The sequence below is a fragment of the Crocodylus porosus genome, unplaced genomic scaffold (assembly GCF_001723895.1).
Source record: "Crocodylus porosus isolate Cpor-Errol unplaced genomic scaffold, CroPor_comp1, whole genome shotgun sequence".
In the NCBI taxonomy this organism is placed as follows: Eukaryota; Metazoa; Chordata; order Crocodylia; family Crocodylidae; genus Crocodylus; species Crocodylus porosus.
In genome coordinates, this window is record NW_017728914.1 from 11,416,942 (window position 1) to 11,432,610 (window position 15,669).

The window sequence follows — 15,669 nt, forward strand, 5'->3', positions numbered from 1 at the left end:
CAGGCCACCGCTTCTCCTGCCAAGTATCAGGTGTCCCATCACCCCTTCCGGTGCATTGCCACCCTTTCCATGGGGCCTGCAGGCCCCACGGGATAGGGGGGTGGGCCCCACACAGCCTGTTATGCCCCCAAGCCATGGGGGCTTGGCAGCACAAGCTGCTTTGCCCTGGGCTGTGGGGACTCAGAGAAACCAGAAGTGCCACAGTGGGCACTTCCAGTTTCACTTTATCTTACAAGCTGGCATGCCAGTTAATTGAGCACGCTGGCTTGTAAGATGCCAGTTAACAGAACTTTTACTGTGTTTCGTTTTTTTTCATAATAAACATATAAAAATAAAAACGCGAGATAAGCCATCACACACCATGAGTAACATATATCCAACACAACATCTTTATTTCTTTCTGTAAATTCTTTTATAAAAGAAAGACTCTGTGACAGTTCCATTTGGGTACCTTTGACACTGCTGGTGCTATTGGTGTTGAGCCAACTCAGTTATTTTGACCCGCACTTGTTTACAATCCTAGACCAGGGTGAGGCTGTAGGGGAGGGGGAGCCCTCATGGGGACACACTATCATGTTGTGCAGAGGCCCTAGCACCAGGAAGGGTGTACCTGAACACATACACAGTCCCACAAGTACCCATATCATGAGTTTTGCCTGCCTGCGGCCAGAGGTGCAGGGCCCCAGGACGCAGACTCCCCCTCCACCTATCTCTTTGACAGCTGGCAGGCTTTGATGCCACAGCAGGGGCTACTACCCCTGAAGTTTTCACCCCCACCCTTAACACACACACAATGTCACCTATGTCATGAGTTTTGCTTGTCAGCAGTTTGAGGTGCAGTTTCCCAGAAACTCCTGTACCTATCTCCTTGAAACTTGGCAGGATTTGTGGCCTCAGCAAGAGCTATCATCCCTGTAGTTTTTACCCCACTGTGGCTTAACACACACACACGTGACATGAGTTTTGCTTTCACGATTTGAGGTGCAGTTTCCCAGAAACACCTTCACCTATCACCTTGAAACTTGGCTACCACCCCTGGAAGTTTCATCCAAATCAGGCAAAAAACAATACAGTTATAGATATTTCATTGATTCCCCATTATACCTTATGGTTGAATCTCTGAATCACTGAATCTTTTCCAAATCAATCTGGAAGCTCTGAATTGATTCAGAAAGCCTAAAGCTTCTAATGATCTGATTCAGATTCATAGATTCGGCCTCCAAACTGTCCGTATCATCTCCAAATCCAAATCTCGATCCGAAGCCTTGCACAGCCCTACCAATCTGCAAAGACTGAATCAATTAATGGCTCTGGCTTTTTGAATGTCTGTCCCTAGCCTTAAAAACAAGCATGCACCCCAGTACCACTCACAATTTTTAGATATCCCTGTAGCATGGGAAACCTGACAGTAGGGAGTCTCTTTTGAATCCAATGGTCCAGATGCACCAGGACCTTTAAAAACCTCATGTGCAGTGGAGCAGGAACTGGGGAACAAGGCACTTTAAAATTCAGGCTCCCTGGCAACTGTGGGGCAAGACAGGCAACCACTGAGTTGCAAGGAGCTGCACGGCTCCCCATGAACCAGAATTTTGAAGTGCCTTGCCCACAAGGGGCTAAAGGGCAAAGCAGGGATGGCTGCTAAGCCAGAGTAATCAGGTTCATAGGTAGGAGCCCTTTGGCTTTCCTTCCCAACTGAGGAAACCTTGTAACTCACTCATGCAGTAGCCTGTTTTCAGCACTGGGTTGAGGGCTGGCAATCAGTTGATTGTCAACATTGGGATGGAAGTTTGCTAAAAGTTCCTTTATGGTGCCATGCAAACCCGCCACAAAAATGTTCCATATGTTTTGTAGATTATATTTTTGGCTTGTTTGCCACTTTGTCGTGACATAAGTCAGCTGAACATGTAGCACTTTCACTATTTATGGTGTAATTATCACATTATTTGTGCCTTAAATGTAACACATGCCAGGGCCCTAAGAGTCACACTCCAATTTTGACAATGTATACATGTATAATTTTCAAAGTTAACAGGAACTCACAATGGATGCTTTTCTTTGAAAAGAGAAGCAAACAAAAATGAAATGAGGGAATGCTTGTGAGCTTGACAACAAAAGACTAACATTTCAAACAACAGCCTTTGCTTTTCAAACAGTTGAGGTTTTGTTTTCAGAGACTGCCAGCTATAGGTGAAGTTGTAAAAGTTTTGGAAACTCTGGCCAAAAATACGTTCTCAAGAAACATCAATAGCTTAAGGTTATATACAGACTAGCAAGCAAGGGTTAAGTATAATACTAAAATAAGAATAGAAATGTGACAAAACAGGATCAGCACACAATTTCTGGTACCGTCTCATCACTTCTAATAGCTACACTTTTGGTCTATAAAAATTCAAACTATTAATGTCACATGAAATAACTTATAAACACATCCCTCCAACAGCTATGAAGTATACAACTTAGTTAAGATATGTAAATCTTTTTTTTTTCCTTAATGGGAATGAAATACTAGTTTTTTTATGCTTTAAATATTTTCTTGTGTCAAAGAACCACTCACTACTGAAACAAATATGATGTATCATGCATCCTAGAAAGCTTGAACACAACAAAATTATGATAGATTTTTTCATTTTTCTCATTTTTTATTTAAGAATCATCACTTTTCACGATGCTGACATGCAATCATGGCATAAAACATGTCATAATCAAACTCTGAATGTTAATTCAATTTCCTTACCACTGCTGGAAGCCTGTTGTGGCCCTGAACATGCTCTTAGTAGATATGAATTGGGAGAGAACTCCTCATCAGGGTTGGTGTCCATGATTTGATGGGACGTGTTGCTGTCTAGCAATGGCATCTGGCAGCTAACTGGTGGAGGATTATGGGAACTGGGCAGCTGAGCGGATGGAAGAAGGCTAGACGAAGATGTAGGTGGAATGGGACGACCTGGTAAGAGGACACAGGGATCAAAGGTCAGTAATGAATGTAATGAAAAAAAGAAGCCCCTTCTCCCCCTCCCCCCCCCTCCACCATAGCAACACTGAAACTGGTCATCAGTATACATAGCTACTGCCCAGGGACAATCAAAACATCTATTGTCTCTTTTGGTGCCAATGTGCCCTAAAGGATTGATACCATATCCAAGGCAATGCAATTAGCTATATACTGAAGTCATTCACAAAACATCTCCATGGCATCAGCAAGTAACTGATCAGATATGCAAAACAGAACCATGTTAATGAAAAGGAGGGCCTGGTGAATCCCATTTCTATCCTGAAGAAATGTCCACAACTTAGGAAAGTAAAAAGCCAGATCCCAAGAGTGCTCCTGAAATCATGCAACTCCCATTCATGTTAGGTCAGTTTCAGCATTTGTTCCAAAGACTTTTCCTTATTTCTTTTTAGCAATTCCTTTGTTACACACAAAGGAGAGAACAAACATAGAAGATACCTTCCTAGGGTTGGAGGTCAGTAACCAGTGGTGTTAAAAATCAACGTAACCCTCTGCTTTCATAATGGAATTACTCACATGCCTAAAACTAACTGTATGCATAAACTTTTGATTCACAGCAGACTAGCTAGACCTGTTCAGCAGTTCAGGTCATTTGGGGGCCAATCCAACCAAATATTTAGGATGGAATTCTGTATCCACATGGCAGTTTTGTAGCTATCTACCTGGCCATTCTTCTCCCCCCTGATTTACTCTTCAGATATGCATGCACAGACTATGCATCAGCCACATATACATACAGCTACATATCCTGGGTACACGTGTGTCTAAATTTAAGTACCAGAAGAAATTACAGGGGGAAGGAGGAGGAAGAGCAGAGGGAAACTGAAGATCTGAGTTTGAACCTGCATGTCTTTGGGAAGATCATATTCCACAGCCATCTTCAGAACTCCCTTTGAAACCAGCTGCCAGGCAAAACAGGAAGAAAGAGATAAGAGGCCATAGGATGTGTGGCTTAGTGAGATGGCTGCTGACCTGTAAGGGAGTAGTCCCTGGTTCTAAGCTGGATATGTGCTCCAGATGGGACAGAAATATCCCCTCTACAGTGCCCTCCATCTTAGTAAATGATTATTAAACAAAAGGGGTACTGACTCTGTTTCAGGAGTGTTGGAGAGGGGTCTGGGTAACACCTGAACTGTGGAATGGTGATTAGAGTACTGTGCTGGGAAGTTAGAGAGATGCAGGCCCAAGCCCTTTTTGGGCAAAGGCAATGTAGAACCCAGGTCTCCAGTTTCCTGGGCAAGTGCCCTTAGCTACCACTCAGCTATTAGAACTAAAGCATGGGAAGGTCCTGTTTCTCCTCCTCCTGAGTCTAACACAGGGGTAGGCAAAATGTGGCCCAGGGGCCCAAGGCAGCCCACCAGGCTATTCTATCTGACCTGTCAGGCCCCTAAAAAATTTAGAAAATTAATACTTATCTGCCCTGGGCTGCCTGTCATGAGGCCCTCAATGGCTTGCCAAAACTCAGTAAGCGGCCCTCAGCCCAAAATAATTGCACACCCCTGGTCTAACACTAGTTAGTTATGGGTTTTCAGACACCTATGCTTTCATGCCTTGAACCTGGGTGTGCATTCACAACACATGCACAGAGCCATTCTGTAGTGCCTGTGCATATTTAGTCTATGCTATGCACCTCCATGTTCACATTGCTAAGGAAACTGAATTATTACCTGAACAGAAGTCGCATATAACCAAAGCACAATTAAAAGGTGACTCCAGTTAAAATGGTATATATCTGAACGTGATTCTTTGCTATTTTTCCTTTATATTCACTTCTTGATCTGTGTGTCCTTTGAAGTCACAATTTAGCAAATAATTGATTGATATGTGTAGTCATTTAAGATAGTCTTCTTGTTATAATATTTTTATATTATAAAATAAATGTTACCATTTTTGCTAAGTGGTTTTTAGATGATAGTAAGTTACTGCTATAGTTTTCCTGAAAGTAAGAAACACATCAAAACTATAACTGAAGCAAATAATGGGCCTATTACCAATTAAATCAATGGGCATTTAGATGAGGATTTTATTGGAAGAAGGACTGGGCACAATATGGTTAAAATTCAGCACTAAATAATTGTTATTTCCCTGTCCTATAGTATCATATATTGCAGAAAAAATGTTTTAACACAAATAAAGATTTCTTGTAAAAACTTATAATGTAGGATAACACCTAAATGTGGCAAAAACACATAGTATTGTCCTCAGAATATAATTAGTCAAAGATGATGATAAACATAAATTTCAAATATAAAGCCAGAATGAACAATCTGTGACCAGAGCAGGAACCAGCCCAAGTCAAAATCACACACAATATTCTGTTACAAAGATAGACAGCTTCCTCCGAAGTGCAACGCAGGAAAGCCCACTGAAGTCATATGATAGGAGCTATTGGAATGCAGCATAGCATATATCCAGTCTGAGGCTCCCTTTTTGCCTCTCTGCATATCTTTGGGACTGGAGACCTGGAACAAGGACTAAGATAATGAGTGCAATTCCCAACAATGAGGGTACATCTACAAGAGATGCCTTATTGTGCAGTAGTGTAGTTTTCTAAGCAGTCAGCCTGTGTGCCCTACATGTGCACACACTTACTGTGCAATATATCTCACTAATTGTGAGTAAATTTCCTACCTGAAAATGCAAGTAGCAAATTTACTTACAATTACTTACTGCACAGTAGTGCTTGTGTAGACAACTGACCGGGAGCAAATCTGCTCCTGGTCAGGCAACCACCAGAGTGCAGGGGATTGCCCATGATCTTGCATTAATGTACCCTTCCAAACATTGATTTATGGATAATAGGTTACTCTTTCCATTGTCCATAATGACTGTCTGCTTAGAGTGTGTGTGTCTGTGGGGGAGGAGAGGGGTTGGAAGGGAAGTGGGGGGTATAAGATTCTTGATTTTGTCAATGACATACTATTTCTGCTGCTCTCACTTTTCCCCCTCCTGTTGTTGTCATGACGTTTCAAAGCACTGAGATCCCTGCAGCAGACTCTTCCTCCATTTGGGGTGGTCCTGGGCAATGATCTCCCACAAGTTGATATCAGTGTTGCATTTAAGGTGGCCTTGAGGATATCCCTGTAGCACTTTCTCTGCCCTCCTCTTGAGTGTACACTGTGGCTGAGCTGGAAGAATAAAACTTGCTTTGGAAGTCTGGAGTGGGACCCTCAGATGATGTGGCCAGCCCAATGGAGTTGATGTCGGATGATCGTTACCTCAGTATTCATGGTATTTGCTTGCAGAAGGACATTAATGTTGGTGCATCTGTCTTCCCGCTGGATTTGGAGGATCTTCCACAGCAACATTGATGGTACTTCTTCAACAACTTTAGGTGTTTCCTGTCATCCTGTACAATGTCTGTATCTGAGCTCTGTACAGCAAGGTGGGGATTGCCACTGCTTGGTAAACCATGAGCTTGGTTTTAGATCTGATGCTGTGATCTTTGAACAACTGTTTCTTCATGTATCTAAAAGCTGTACTTGCACATTTGAGGTGATGTTGGATTTCTTCATTGATGTCAGCCTGCTGTGAGAGATGGCTTCCGAGAGATAGGGAATACTTAGGACAATTACTGATTCAATACCTAATCTAAGATTAGTAAATAAAATTCTTTACTCACAACTACACGATCAGACCATTAAACCCTGACACTCTGTCTCTTTCACTCAAAACAGTTCTGGAGGACTTATAGAAGATGAACCACAGGCTATGATCTAACAGGCAATTTCTGTCTCTATACATATTTGCAGTGTTTCCATAAATATAACACATACAAAAACTTGCTATGTGATTTTCTTTCCTCAGCACACGTTATGGGAATAAGCACAAATATATAGTTATTGTAGGTACCCTGAAAATAACTTGGTTTCACAACAATGATAAGTCACCAACTTGCTGGCTGCAGAGTCTTTCACTAACCTAATCCTGGAAACAGTTTTAATACTGATGACAGAATTCAACACTGTTTTTATCATATTATTATTACCCCCAAGTCCATGACTTGTAGCAGTCATGTGAAATAATATTATAGCAAGTATCTCATACTTTCCAGGGAAATGACGGAACAGAACTGCTTTCTAATTATTTCTCTGAGACATTCTGTTAGAAACAAGCAGCTGGTTTGAGATTTGACACACCTCAGACAGGAATGTGACATTGTATACACAGTGTGTGCAACAAATTTTAACAAATCCTGGCTCTGTTTCAGTCCTAGAGAGATGAAAGGAAGAGGGAATATTTTTCATATTTCTGAAATCTGCATATGCTGTACCATACGGAAATGTTGTTTTGTATCATGCCAAAGGTTATGATGGCTAAAGGTGTATGTGTTGTTGGCATGAGTTTGGCTTGACCAAATGTTGTGATCTGTAGAAAAAACACAAAAATTATGTAGGTCAACTCAACCACATGCCAATAATATATCCATATAACACTATCATGTATTCTGCAAATGCTATATGTGTCGCAGAAAAAAAAAAAAGGAATATTTTACAGAGCTGTTAACAAATATATTAAGGCTTTAAACATAAAAAAAAAATAAAATATATCCCTTCTCATTAAAAGCCAAACTTCACAAATGTTATGAATCGCCACAGAACAATCTTCAAATACAGAGGGGGAAAATATGATTCAAAACATTTTCAATGTGTAATCCAAGTGAGGTGAAAACATCAAGCTTTAAACCTATCACTGTAATTTTGATAGTAAGTTCCATGCTGAGGAAGAACATTGACTGTATTACTGGGATAGACAGGGAAAGGGAAGAAAAAGTAGAGAGGGAGAGAAATGGAGAGAGAGTGTCTGTCTGCTTAGAAAAGGTAGCTGCTTGCAGTGGCACAAAGGATAGAATATTACAGAAAGTTCCAAGGAAGGTCAATATGTAGGCAGAGTATAAGTAAGGGAATCAAAGGGCATTATAAGTACAACTTATTTGTTAGAATATTTTGTTAAATGAGAAGCACAGGGCTCAATTCATACCTCTAATATTACAGTAGTTGGTTAAAAATATTCAATGTTTTTATACCACTTAAAATAATGCTCATGTATACAATTGATCCAGTGCAGAGTACTGTTCATATATATGCATAGCTATCAATGCACATTTTTTATTTTATTACACACATTCTTCAAAGAGGTCCAAGGAATCAACCATCTGCCTACCTTTGAAGTGAATGGTACTTTGTGATTAACTTCAGTAGGAAGAAGTTTATGACCTAAAGCTTTTCCATCTCACAAAAAATTGTAAATTATGTATTTGTGATCATAGATTTAATAGATTTCTAGGGTTGGAAGGGACCTATTAGATCATTGAGTCTGACCCCCTGCTCTGGGCATGAAAGAGCACTGGGGTCAAGTAACCATAGCCAGGTGCTTGTCTAATCCCCTGTTAAACACTTCCAAGGTAGGGGAAAGCACCAACTCCCTAGGAAGCCCATTCCATATTTTGGCAACCCTCACCATAAAGATTTTTTCCTGATGTCCAATCCAGATCTGATCTCCTTCAGTTTATGGCCTTTTTTTCCGATAAACAGAGTATCCCCTATTCCCTGCTGACCTGCCCCGATGAGCTTGTAGACAGCAACAAGATCACCTCTCAGCCTTCTCTTGTGGAGGCTGAAGAGATTCAGGTCCCTCAGTCTGTCTTCATAGGGTCGTACCTGCAGACCCTCAACCATACGAGCAGCCCTCCTCTGAACCCTTTCCAGGTTATCCACATCCCTCTTGAAGTGCAGGACCCAAAACTGGTTGCAGTACTCCAGCTGTGGCCTCACCAATGCTGCATAGAGGGGAAGTATCATCTCCCTAGACCTGCTCATGATGCACCTACTAATGCAGGAAAGAGTGTGGTTAGCCTTACTTATTACCTCATCACACTGGTGACTCATGTTCATTTTTGCATCGACTACGACTTCAAGATCCCTTTCCACTGCTGTGCTACTTAGAATGGTACTTCCCAGTCTGCAGGTGTATTGGTGTTTCTTTCTCCCCAGGTGCAGCACTTAGCATTTATTTGTGTTAAATTGCATCCTATTCTGATCTGCCCACTTCCCCAGTCTGTCCAAATGCACCTGAATTCTCTCTCTACCCTCTAGTGTGTTTACTATACCCCATAGTTTGGTGTCATCTGTGAATCTGGAAAAAGTGCTTTTTACACCCTCATCCAAATCACTGGAGAAGATATTGAATAGATATTAATATTGGTCCAAGGACAGAGCCTTGTGGGACACCACTGCCCACATCTCTCCAGAGAGAAACTGACCCATCCACCACCACTTTCTGGGTGCATCCCATAAGCCAGTTTTCCACCCACCTGAAAAATTCCACATCATAGCTACTTAGTTTATTTATATGAATTGGGTGTGGCACTGTGTCAAAAGCTTTTTTAAAATTCAAGTAAATAGCATTCACCTCTGTGTCTAAATACTTTGTGACCTGGTCATAAAATGTAATCAGGTTAGTTAGGCAAGATCTGCCTGCTATAAACCTATGCTGGCTGCTCCTTAGCATTATGTTACCCACTCCCCGCCCCTGTCCCCCAATGTGATCCTTAATGATTTTTTCTAACGTCTTGCCAAGAACAGAGGTGAGGCTAACTGGCCTATAATTATCTCGGTCCTCCTTCCCTCCCTTCTTGAAAATAGGGACTACATTGTCCCTTTTCCAGTCCTCTGGCACCTGTCCTGAGCACCACAAATGCTCAAACAGTTGTGCCAGTGGTTTTGCTATGATACCGTCCAGTTCCTTTAGTACACTTGGGAGAAGATCATTGGGGCCTGCCAACTTAAATACGTCCAACCCTTCCAAGTGCTTCTTCAGTAGGTCAGTGCTGACCATTGGTGGGATGGTATCTCTCTCATACCTGACACCTCATTGGGAGGTGTGTTTGTATCCATGTCCAGGAACATAGATGCAAAGAAATCTTTTAAGAGCTAAGTCTTGCCCATCCCATCTGTTATGAGTTGTCATAGTTTGTTAAAACAAATGAAAAAACAACAATAAAAAACACTGTTTTTTTGAAAGACTGTATTAATGAAGTCTAAGTACAGACAGTCAAAGAATCCAAGGCTGAATTGATTCAGTCTTTGCAGGTTAGTCTAAGCTACAGAGTTTAAACCAATAACCAAATGAACACACATTCACTTTTGATTCAGGAAATGCAGCCACATGCCTGCAGTGGCTCAAGCCAGAAGCTGGGGGTTGCTAGAGCACACCTGCCAGCCACTCCAAGTCTTTCACCTGCTCCCTGCTGGAGCAGAGTGAGTATGGCTAGGCACCAGTAAATAGTAGCATTGAATTCATAAAAGCTTGAACAAGAATAGTTCTTCAGGGAAAGAACTATTCTTTCTCTGAAGAAAGAACTATTCTTTCTCTGAAGAACTATAAACTGAAAATTATAAACACAGCCCGGGAGGTGTGCTCAATTACTCTTCCTGCTGCACCTGAGGTCTCTGGGATTTGCAGTCTAGAATCAGACTAGCAGGACTCCACAAGGTTGCTTATCACTTCCTCTTCCTGCTTCCAGGTGCCTCTGGGATTTGTAGTTCACAGTCACAGCCAGAACTAAATTTTAACAGGGCAGGAGAGCTCCATACTCAGGGGAAGGTGAGTAACCCTGCCATCCCTGGGCACATGCCTCAGCCAGGGTTTGCCTGGTAGGGGTGAGGGAGCAGTGAGCCATCCAGTGAGGCCAGTGAGCAAGCCTTCACTGCTCCAGCTAGGGAGCAGAGGGTGGGGCCAGCACTGCTCTCTGGAGCAGATAGCATAGCCCAGCCGAGGAATGAAAAGCATGATGGTATGCTGGGGGACTCTGATTTAACTTGAACCAGGAAGGGGTCTGGGACAGAAGGTTCATAAACCAGTTTGACCTCAATTAGTTACGTCTGATGCTACATTTAACCAGGTTTATCTTAAACAAGTTTCAGCCTTTGTGAAACTGGTTAATGTAACCTGTTCTGTTACAGGTTTAAACCAGTTCCTGATCATTTATGTGTAACTCCTGTCCCTAGCCAAAATCATCAAAAGTGGAGTGGAGTTAGCTGCTCCAGTTCCCCACCACCCCCTTTTAAAAAAAAATTGCTACTGCTTTGCTGCTTTTTGGGCTCTTTCCATTAAAAGAATCTCACTTATGAGGTTAACAAACTGTCTAAAGTGGGTTTTGGTATATCCACAACATGTCTTTAGCATAACACACTGAGACTTTATCAAGTGGATCTGCATGTCTTTTCTCATAAGAATCCATTGAAGAAGGAACCATGTATTAATATCTAAGTGCTAGACACACAGGAATCAAGCTTTGGTAGAGTTTTATAACAACTAGTAACCTTCAGAATTGAAAGATTATGTTGTTCCTAATTTGAATATATTTGGCACAACACTTTCCACTCACTTTCCATTTGTAGAATAAACATGGATGGTCCACATAATTTACACACTGTACAAACATGAGTAAGTTACTGAATCCAGTTATCCATTTGTTGTGAAGTTCTGCTCCCATGAACTAAGAATATATCTCATTTTATTTCCTTATATAGGGGTCAGAATCCTCAGGGTATACAGAACAAAGGAAAATTTTACATGTAAGTGTTGGTTAAATGATCAGTTAGATAAGACACAGCATCATAGCCATAGACCCAAAAAGTAGTTCATGGGACAGTAAAATGGGTTTATAGAGGAAAGATGAGGTATTTTATCAACTAACACCATCCCAAAACAGACAGTTCAATACTGTACTGGCCATTAAATGCTGGTGTTTATTGATTGAACATAATATGCATCTCTGCAGTAATACAGACATTCCTAATATTATGCAATCACATATGATGCTGTTGTAACAGAAATAGTTAATGGCAATGTTAATGATAATAGTCAAATAGTTAATGGCAGTGGTTTAACAGTAACTGCTGTATTAATCAAATTTATCAAGTAATAATATAGAGGAGACATTTACATGTCAAGTAGTGGAATGGATGGCAGTGTGTGTAGCAGTCTGTGCTAAACAATGTTGATCTGTAACGAGAGGTGGCTTGGACAGTGAAGGGGAAGTATATCCCACCCTTTCCTCAGAAAATAAATATAGTGCCAAAAAAATAATAGGATTCAACAAGACAACATTGGCAAGGCCCCTATTTTCATAAATAATACACTCTTTTCCTATGAGCATGGTTAGGGGACAAGCAATGCATTCTGGCTTCATTTCAAAGCCAGCCTAATTGAAGCACCTACACTGTCAGCAACGTTAATGTCACTTTAAAGAGCGTGAAATGTTGCTAAATGTGTCAGGAAACAATTAGATAACATAAGATGCATGTTTCGCGGTGCACAGCAATATATATTATGCAGCCAGCAGATAAATGTGAAAGTTTCCTGATAAATAGCACATTCAGCAGACTCTTTCCCATTCTTTCCCCAAATAACTGTTTAGCAAAAATAAACTGTGTTTAAAATTCTTCTGCAAAGCATGACTTCTCTATGTTTCATTTCTTTCAGGCTGGGCATTCTCAAGAAGAGTCAGATTTAATATATTATATATGCACTGTCCTACCGGGCACTAAGAATATAAATAGTCTCAGTCATGGTTGATGAAATTACAATGGTTAGCCGACAAAAGAAACTGCTTTCTAGTTTAGTAACAACAGCAACATTTTTATAGCCAAAATAGCTCTTGTCATTTAAATGCACTAAAATGTGTCCAGTTTTGACATAGGGAATATTGCTCTCCTATGGGATTTTGAGGGTTCAAATCCTAATCTGTCATTTGCTCCCAGAGCTAAAATAACACCTACTTTCAGCTCCCAGGAGAAAAGGTGAGACATATTGCTTGACAGTGAACCTTTTGGTTTGTCAGTAGCAGAAGTAATTTACCTCTAAAGAGAACTCAATTAAGCCCTCTTTGTCATATACTTTTCAACCTGCCAAGACCAGACAAAGTCCCAAATCAACATATAGAAGAAAATAAGGTAGGGAGTTTAATATGACAATTTAAGATTAATTTCTTTAAGATCCTGACATTCCTTATGACCTATATTTCATGATAAAATTTTAATACCATGAACAATTTACAAAGTAAGAGAAAGGACCAAAGTAAACTGTGCTTTAAGGTCAGGGCAGTTTAGAGGTATAAGAAAGAGAAGGCACTTAAAATGTTTCTACAACTGACTCAAAAAAGGCTGTTGCAGGGCACTAAGGTGTGCCTGCTCCTTTAAGGGCAGCAACTGCCTGGAGAGAGGGCCCTAGGAGCAAGGTAGAATCCCCACAGATGCAAGTTGCTGTGGCAGCAGGCTAATGAGGGAATTAGCCTGCATCTGGTCAGGTGACCAGGAGGAGTCAGGGTCCTGGGCGCACATAATCCCCAGGGGTGAGGCCATCAGAGGTTAGTTCTCTGGCAGCTGCCAGGGGAAGGAGCTCTTGCAGAGAAACTGCCCAGAGATGCTGTGGCTGCCTGATATGCTGCTTACAGGAGTAATGGGGCTCCAGGAGCTCATCAGGTACCCTGGACTCTGAAGTACTTAATGCTTAGGGAGAAGTTTGCCTCTTTTAAACAGACAGAGTGCACCCTGCACTGTATGTATTATATTATAGCCCAGGGGATCATATTTTGGTTGTTGTCTGTAATCTGGTGGACTGGGCTGAGGCTACTGGGACAAAGGAGGCTGTATTGGGGCACACTACTGCAGAGAACTCCAGCTCCCATGAGGGTACACAGACAGGGCTGTGGAGAGCCCCAGAGCCAGAGGGAGCAGTAATGAGGGCCTAGGGCCTAGTGAGAACAGGAGGCCAAGTAAGATGGAGGCCTCATAAAAAGGGACAATGTTTAATTACCACCTGTGAGGCATGGGGTGTGGTAAAGGGAAGGTTTTGGAGCCACACATCTAGCCCATAAGGCTTGGGGGTATTGTAAGGAGTCCAACAACCCACAGGTTTTAGAGGAGTCTGTCAGGACTGTAACCAAGCAGCAAGTCGAGGGCAGCCTCCCAATTCATTATCTAAACTAGCAAGTCATGGCAGGCGAGGTTAGTAGGTGCCCATAGGGTAGAGCTGGCAAGGTTACAGGCCTAGGGACATCACGGCCATCTCCGGGAAGGCCGTATCATGACAAAGGCAAACTAAGAGTAATGTTTTAATTGTAACTATTGTGAACACAAAAGGAAAGGGAGAAACAAGGTCATTGTTAACAAACCATCATTAACAGACCAAATCAACTGACCAATTTCCTGACTGACAAAACAATGTCTCTTTGGGGATTAGCTTTTTTCAGCATTTGTAATACACAGACAGCACTAATGTTTATGATAGTATGAATGGCATCAAGATAATACAAATCATAAAGTATTATACAAGGAGAAAACAGGCAAGATCTGCATAGGTGAGGCAACTTGCATTGTGGTACAGATGAAATTATGAGTTTTGTAAATAACTTTGTTTTTCTGAACTGGAAAGTCAAAGACATAGATCACGTAAAAAAGGCCCAATTCTGCTAGCCTCACTCAAGCCAAGTACTCTCTTTCTCCTTGCGTGAGTCATCTAAAATCAACAGGTTTACTTGTGTAGTAAGGTACTTCTAGAATGTACAGTAGGAGATCATCATCCCCAGTTTACTTCCATTTTTAGAAACATCTACCTTTGTGGAAGGAAAAGTAGAAAGAAGTCATATGATTTAATGTAAAACAGATTTTTGGCAGGTTCTGAAATTTGCTGATATTACCATAATAGGTATACAATTATTTAGTAAAGCAGAATCCTAGATATAATTATCATACTTGTATAGGCATGACATTTGCTCAGTTTATATACTGTATTGTATGTGCTGTTGTGGATTTTTGTGGAGATCTTAATAAAAATAGATCATTCTGATTTACAAGAGTCAAGCCACACTTTCTTAAGGCCAAAGATTATTTTACAGGCTGTCTTTGACTTACAGTGTTTCGAGTTACAACGTCTCACACTTACAACACTTATAAATTGACACCCTGTTTCAATTTTCAGACATCAGGTTCACCTTTACAACGTTTAATCTGATCCCATGCCACGCCAGCAAACAAGTTTGCTATGTTGCCCATCTCCCTGGAGAACTTCCGTCCAAAATTTCTTGCTCTCTTTCTTTAAGAAAGCAGACAAAACTCCAGAAAAACCTGCAGCAAAGCCTCCTGAGAAGACTCCAGCCAAGAACCCTTCAAAAAGTCCAACCAAGGGCCCTTCAAAAAGTCCAGCAAAGTCATCTCAAAGAAATCCTTTCAAATCAATATGATTGCTATTTACAATATAAACCCATTAATGTAGCTATATTACTCATCTATAATTGCTTGAGTACAAAATTCTGGGTTATTTTTGGTGAATATAGGGTATCAGGCCTTGGTTCAGGAACCAATCCCCTATTTATAACATTCTTTCCTATGGGAAAACCGGGTCCAAGTTGCAACATTTCTACTTAAGACATGGTTTTCAGGAATCGATTGTGTTGTAAGTCCAAGGACTGCTTGTATATTGATTTAAGCTTGACTTCTACAAATGTAAGAGATTGTAGTCTCTCAGAGCCTCTCCCACCAGTCTGATGAGTAAAGGAGTCCAAAAAGAGTGGTCATTCCTCAAGGATATGATCCTTGGAACACAAAGAAGGTCCATTCCTGTTCATAAGAAAGGTATCAAAAGGGCTGGGAGAC

General features: G+C 41.2%; 1 protein-coding gene across 3 annotated transcripts in view; it reads right to left on the minus strand.

Annotated features, from left to right (window-relative positions):
* The window catches only part of TENM2 (teneurin transmembrane protein 2), a 1,069,972-nt gene that overhangs the window by 366,728 nt on the left and 687,575 nt on the right, over window positions 1-15,669 (minus strand). For all 3 annotated transcript variants that reach the window (XM_019534873.1, XM_019534872.1, XM_019534874.1), the window contains exon 4: window positions 2,735-2,944. In XM_019534873.1, coding sequence (XP_019390418.1) covers window positions 2,735-2,944 — 210 coding nt within the window. The remainder of the gene's footprint in view (window positions 1-2,734; window positions 2,945-15,669) is intronic.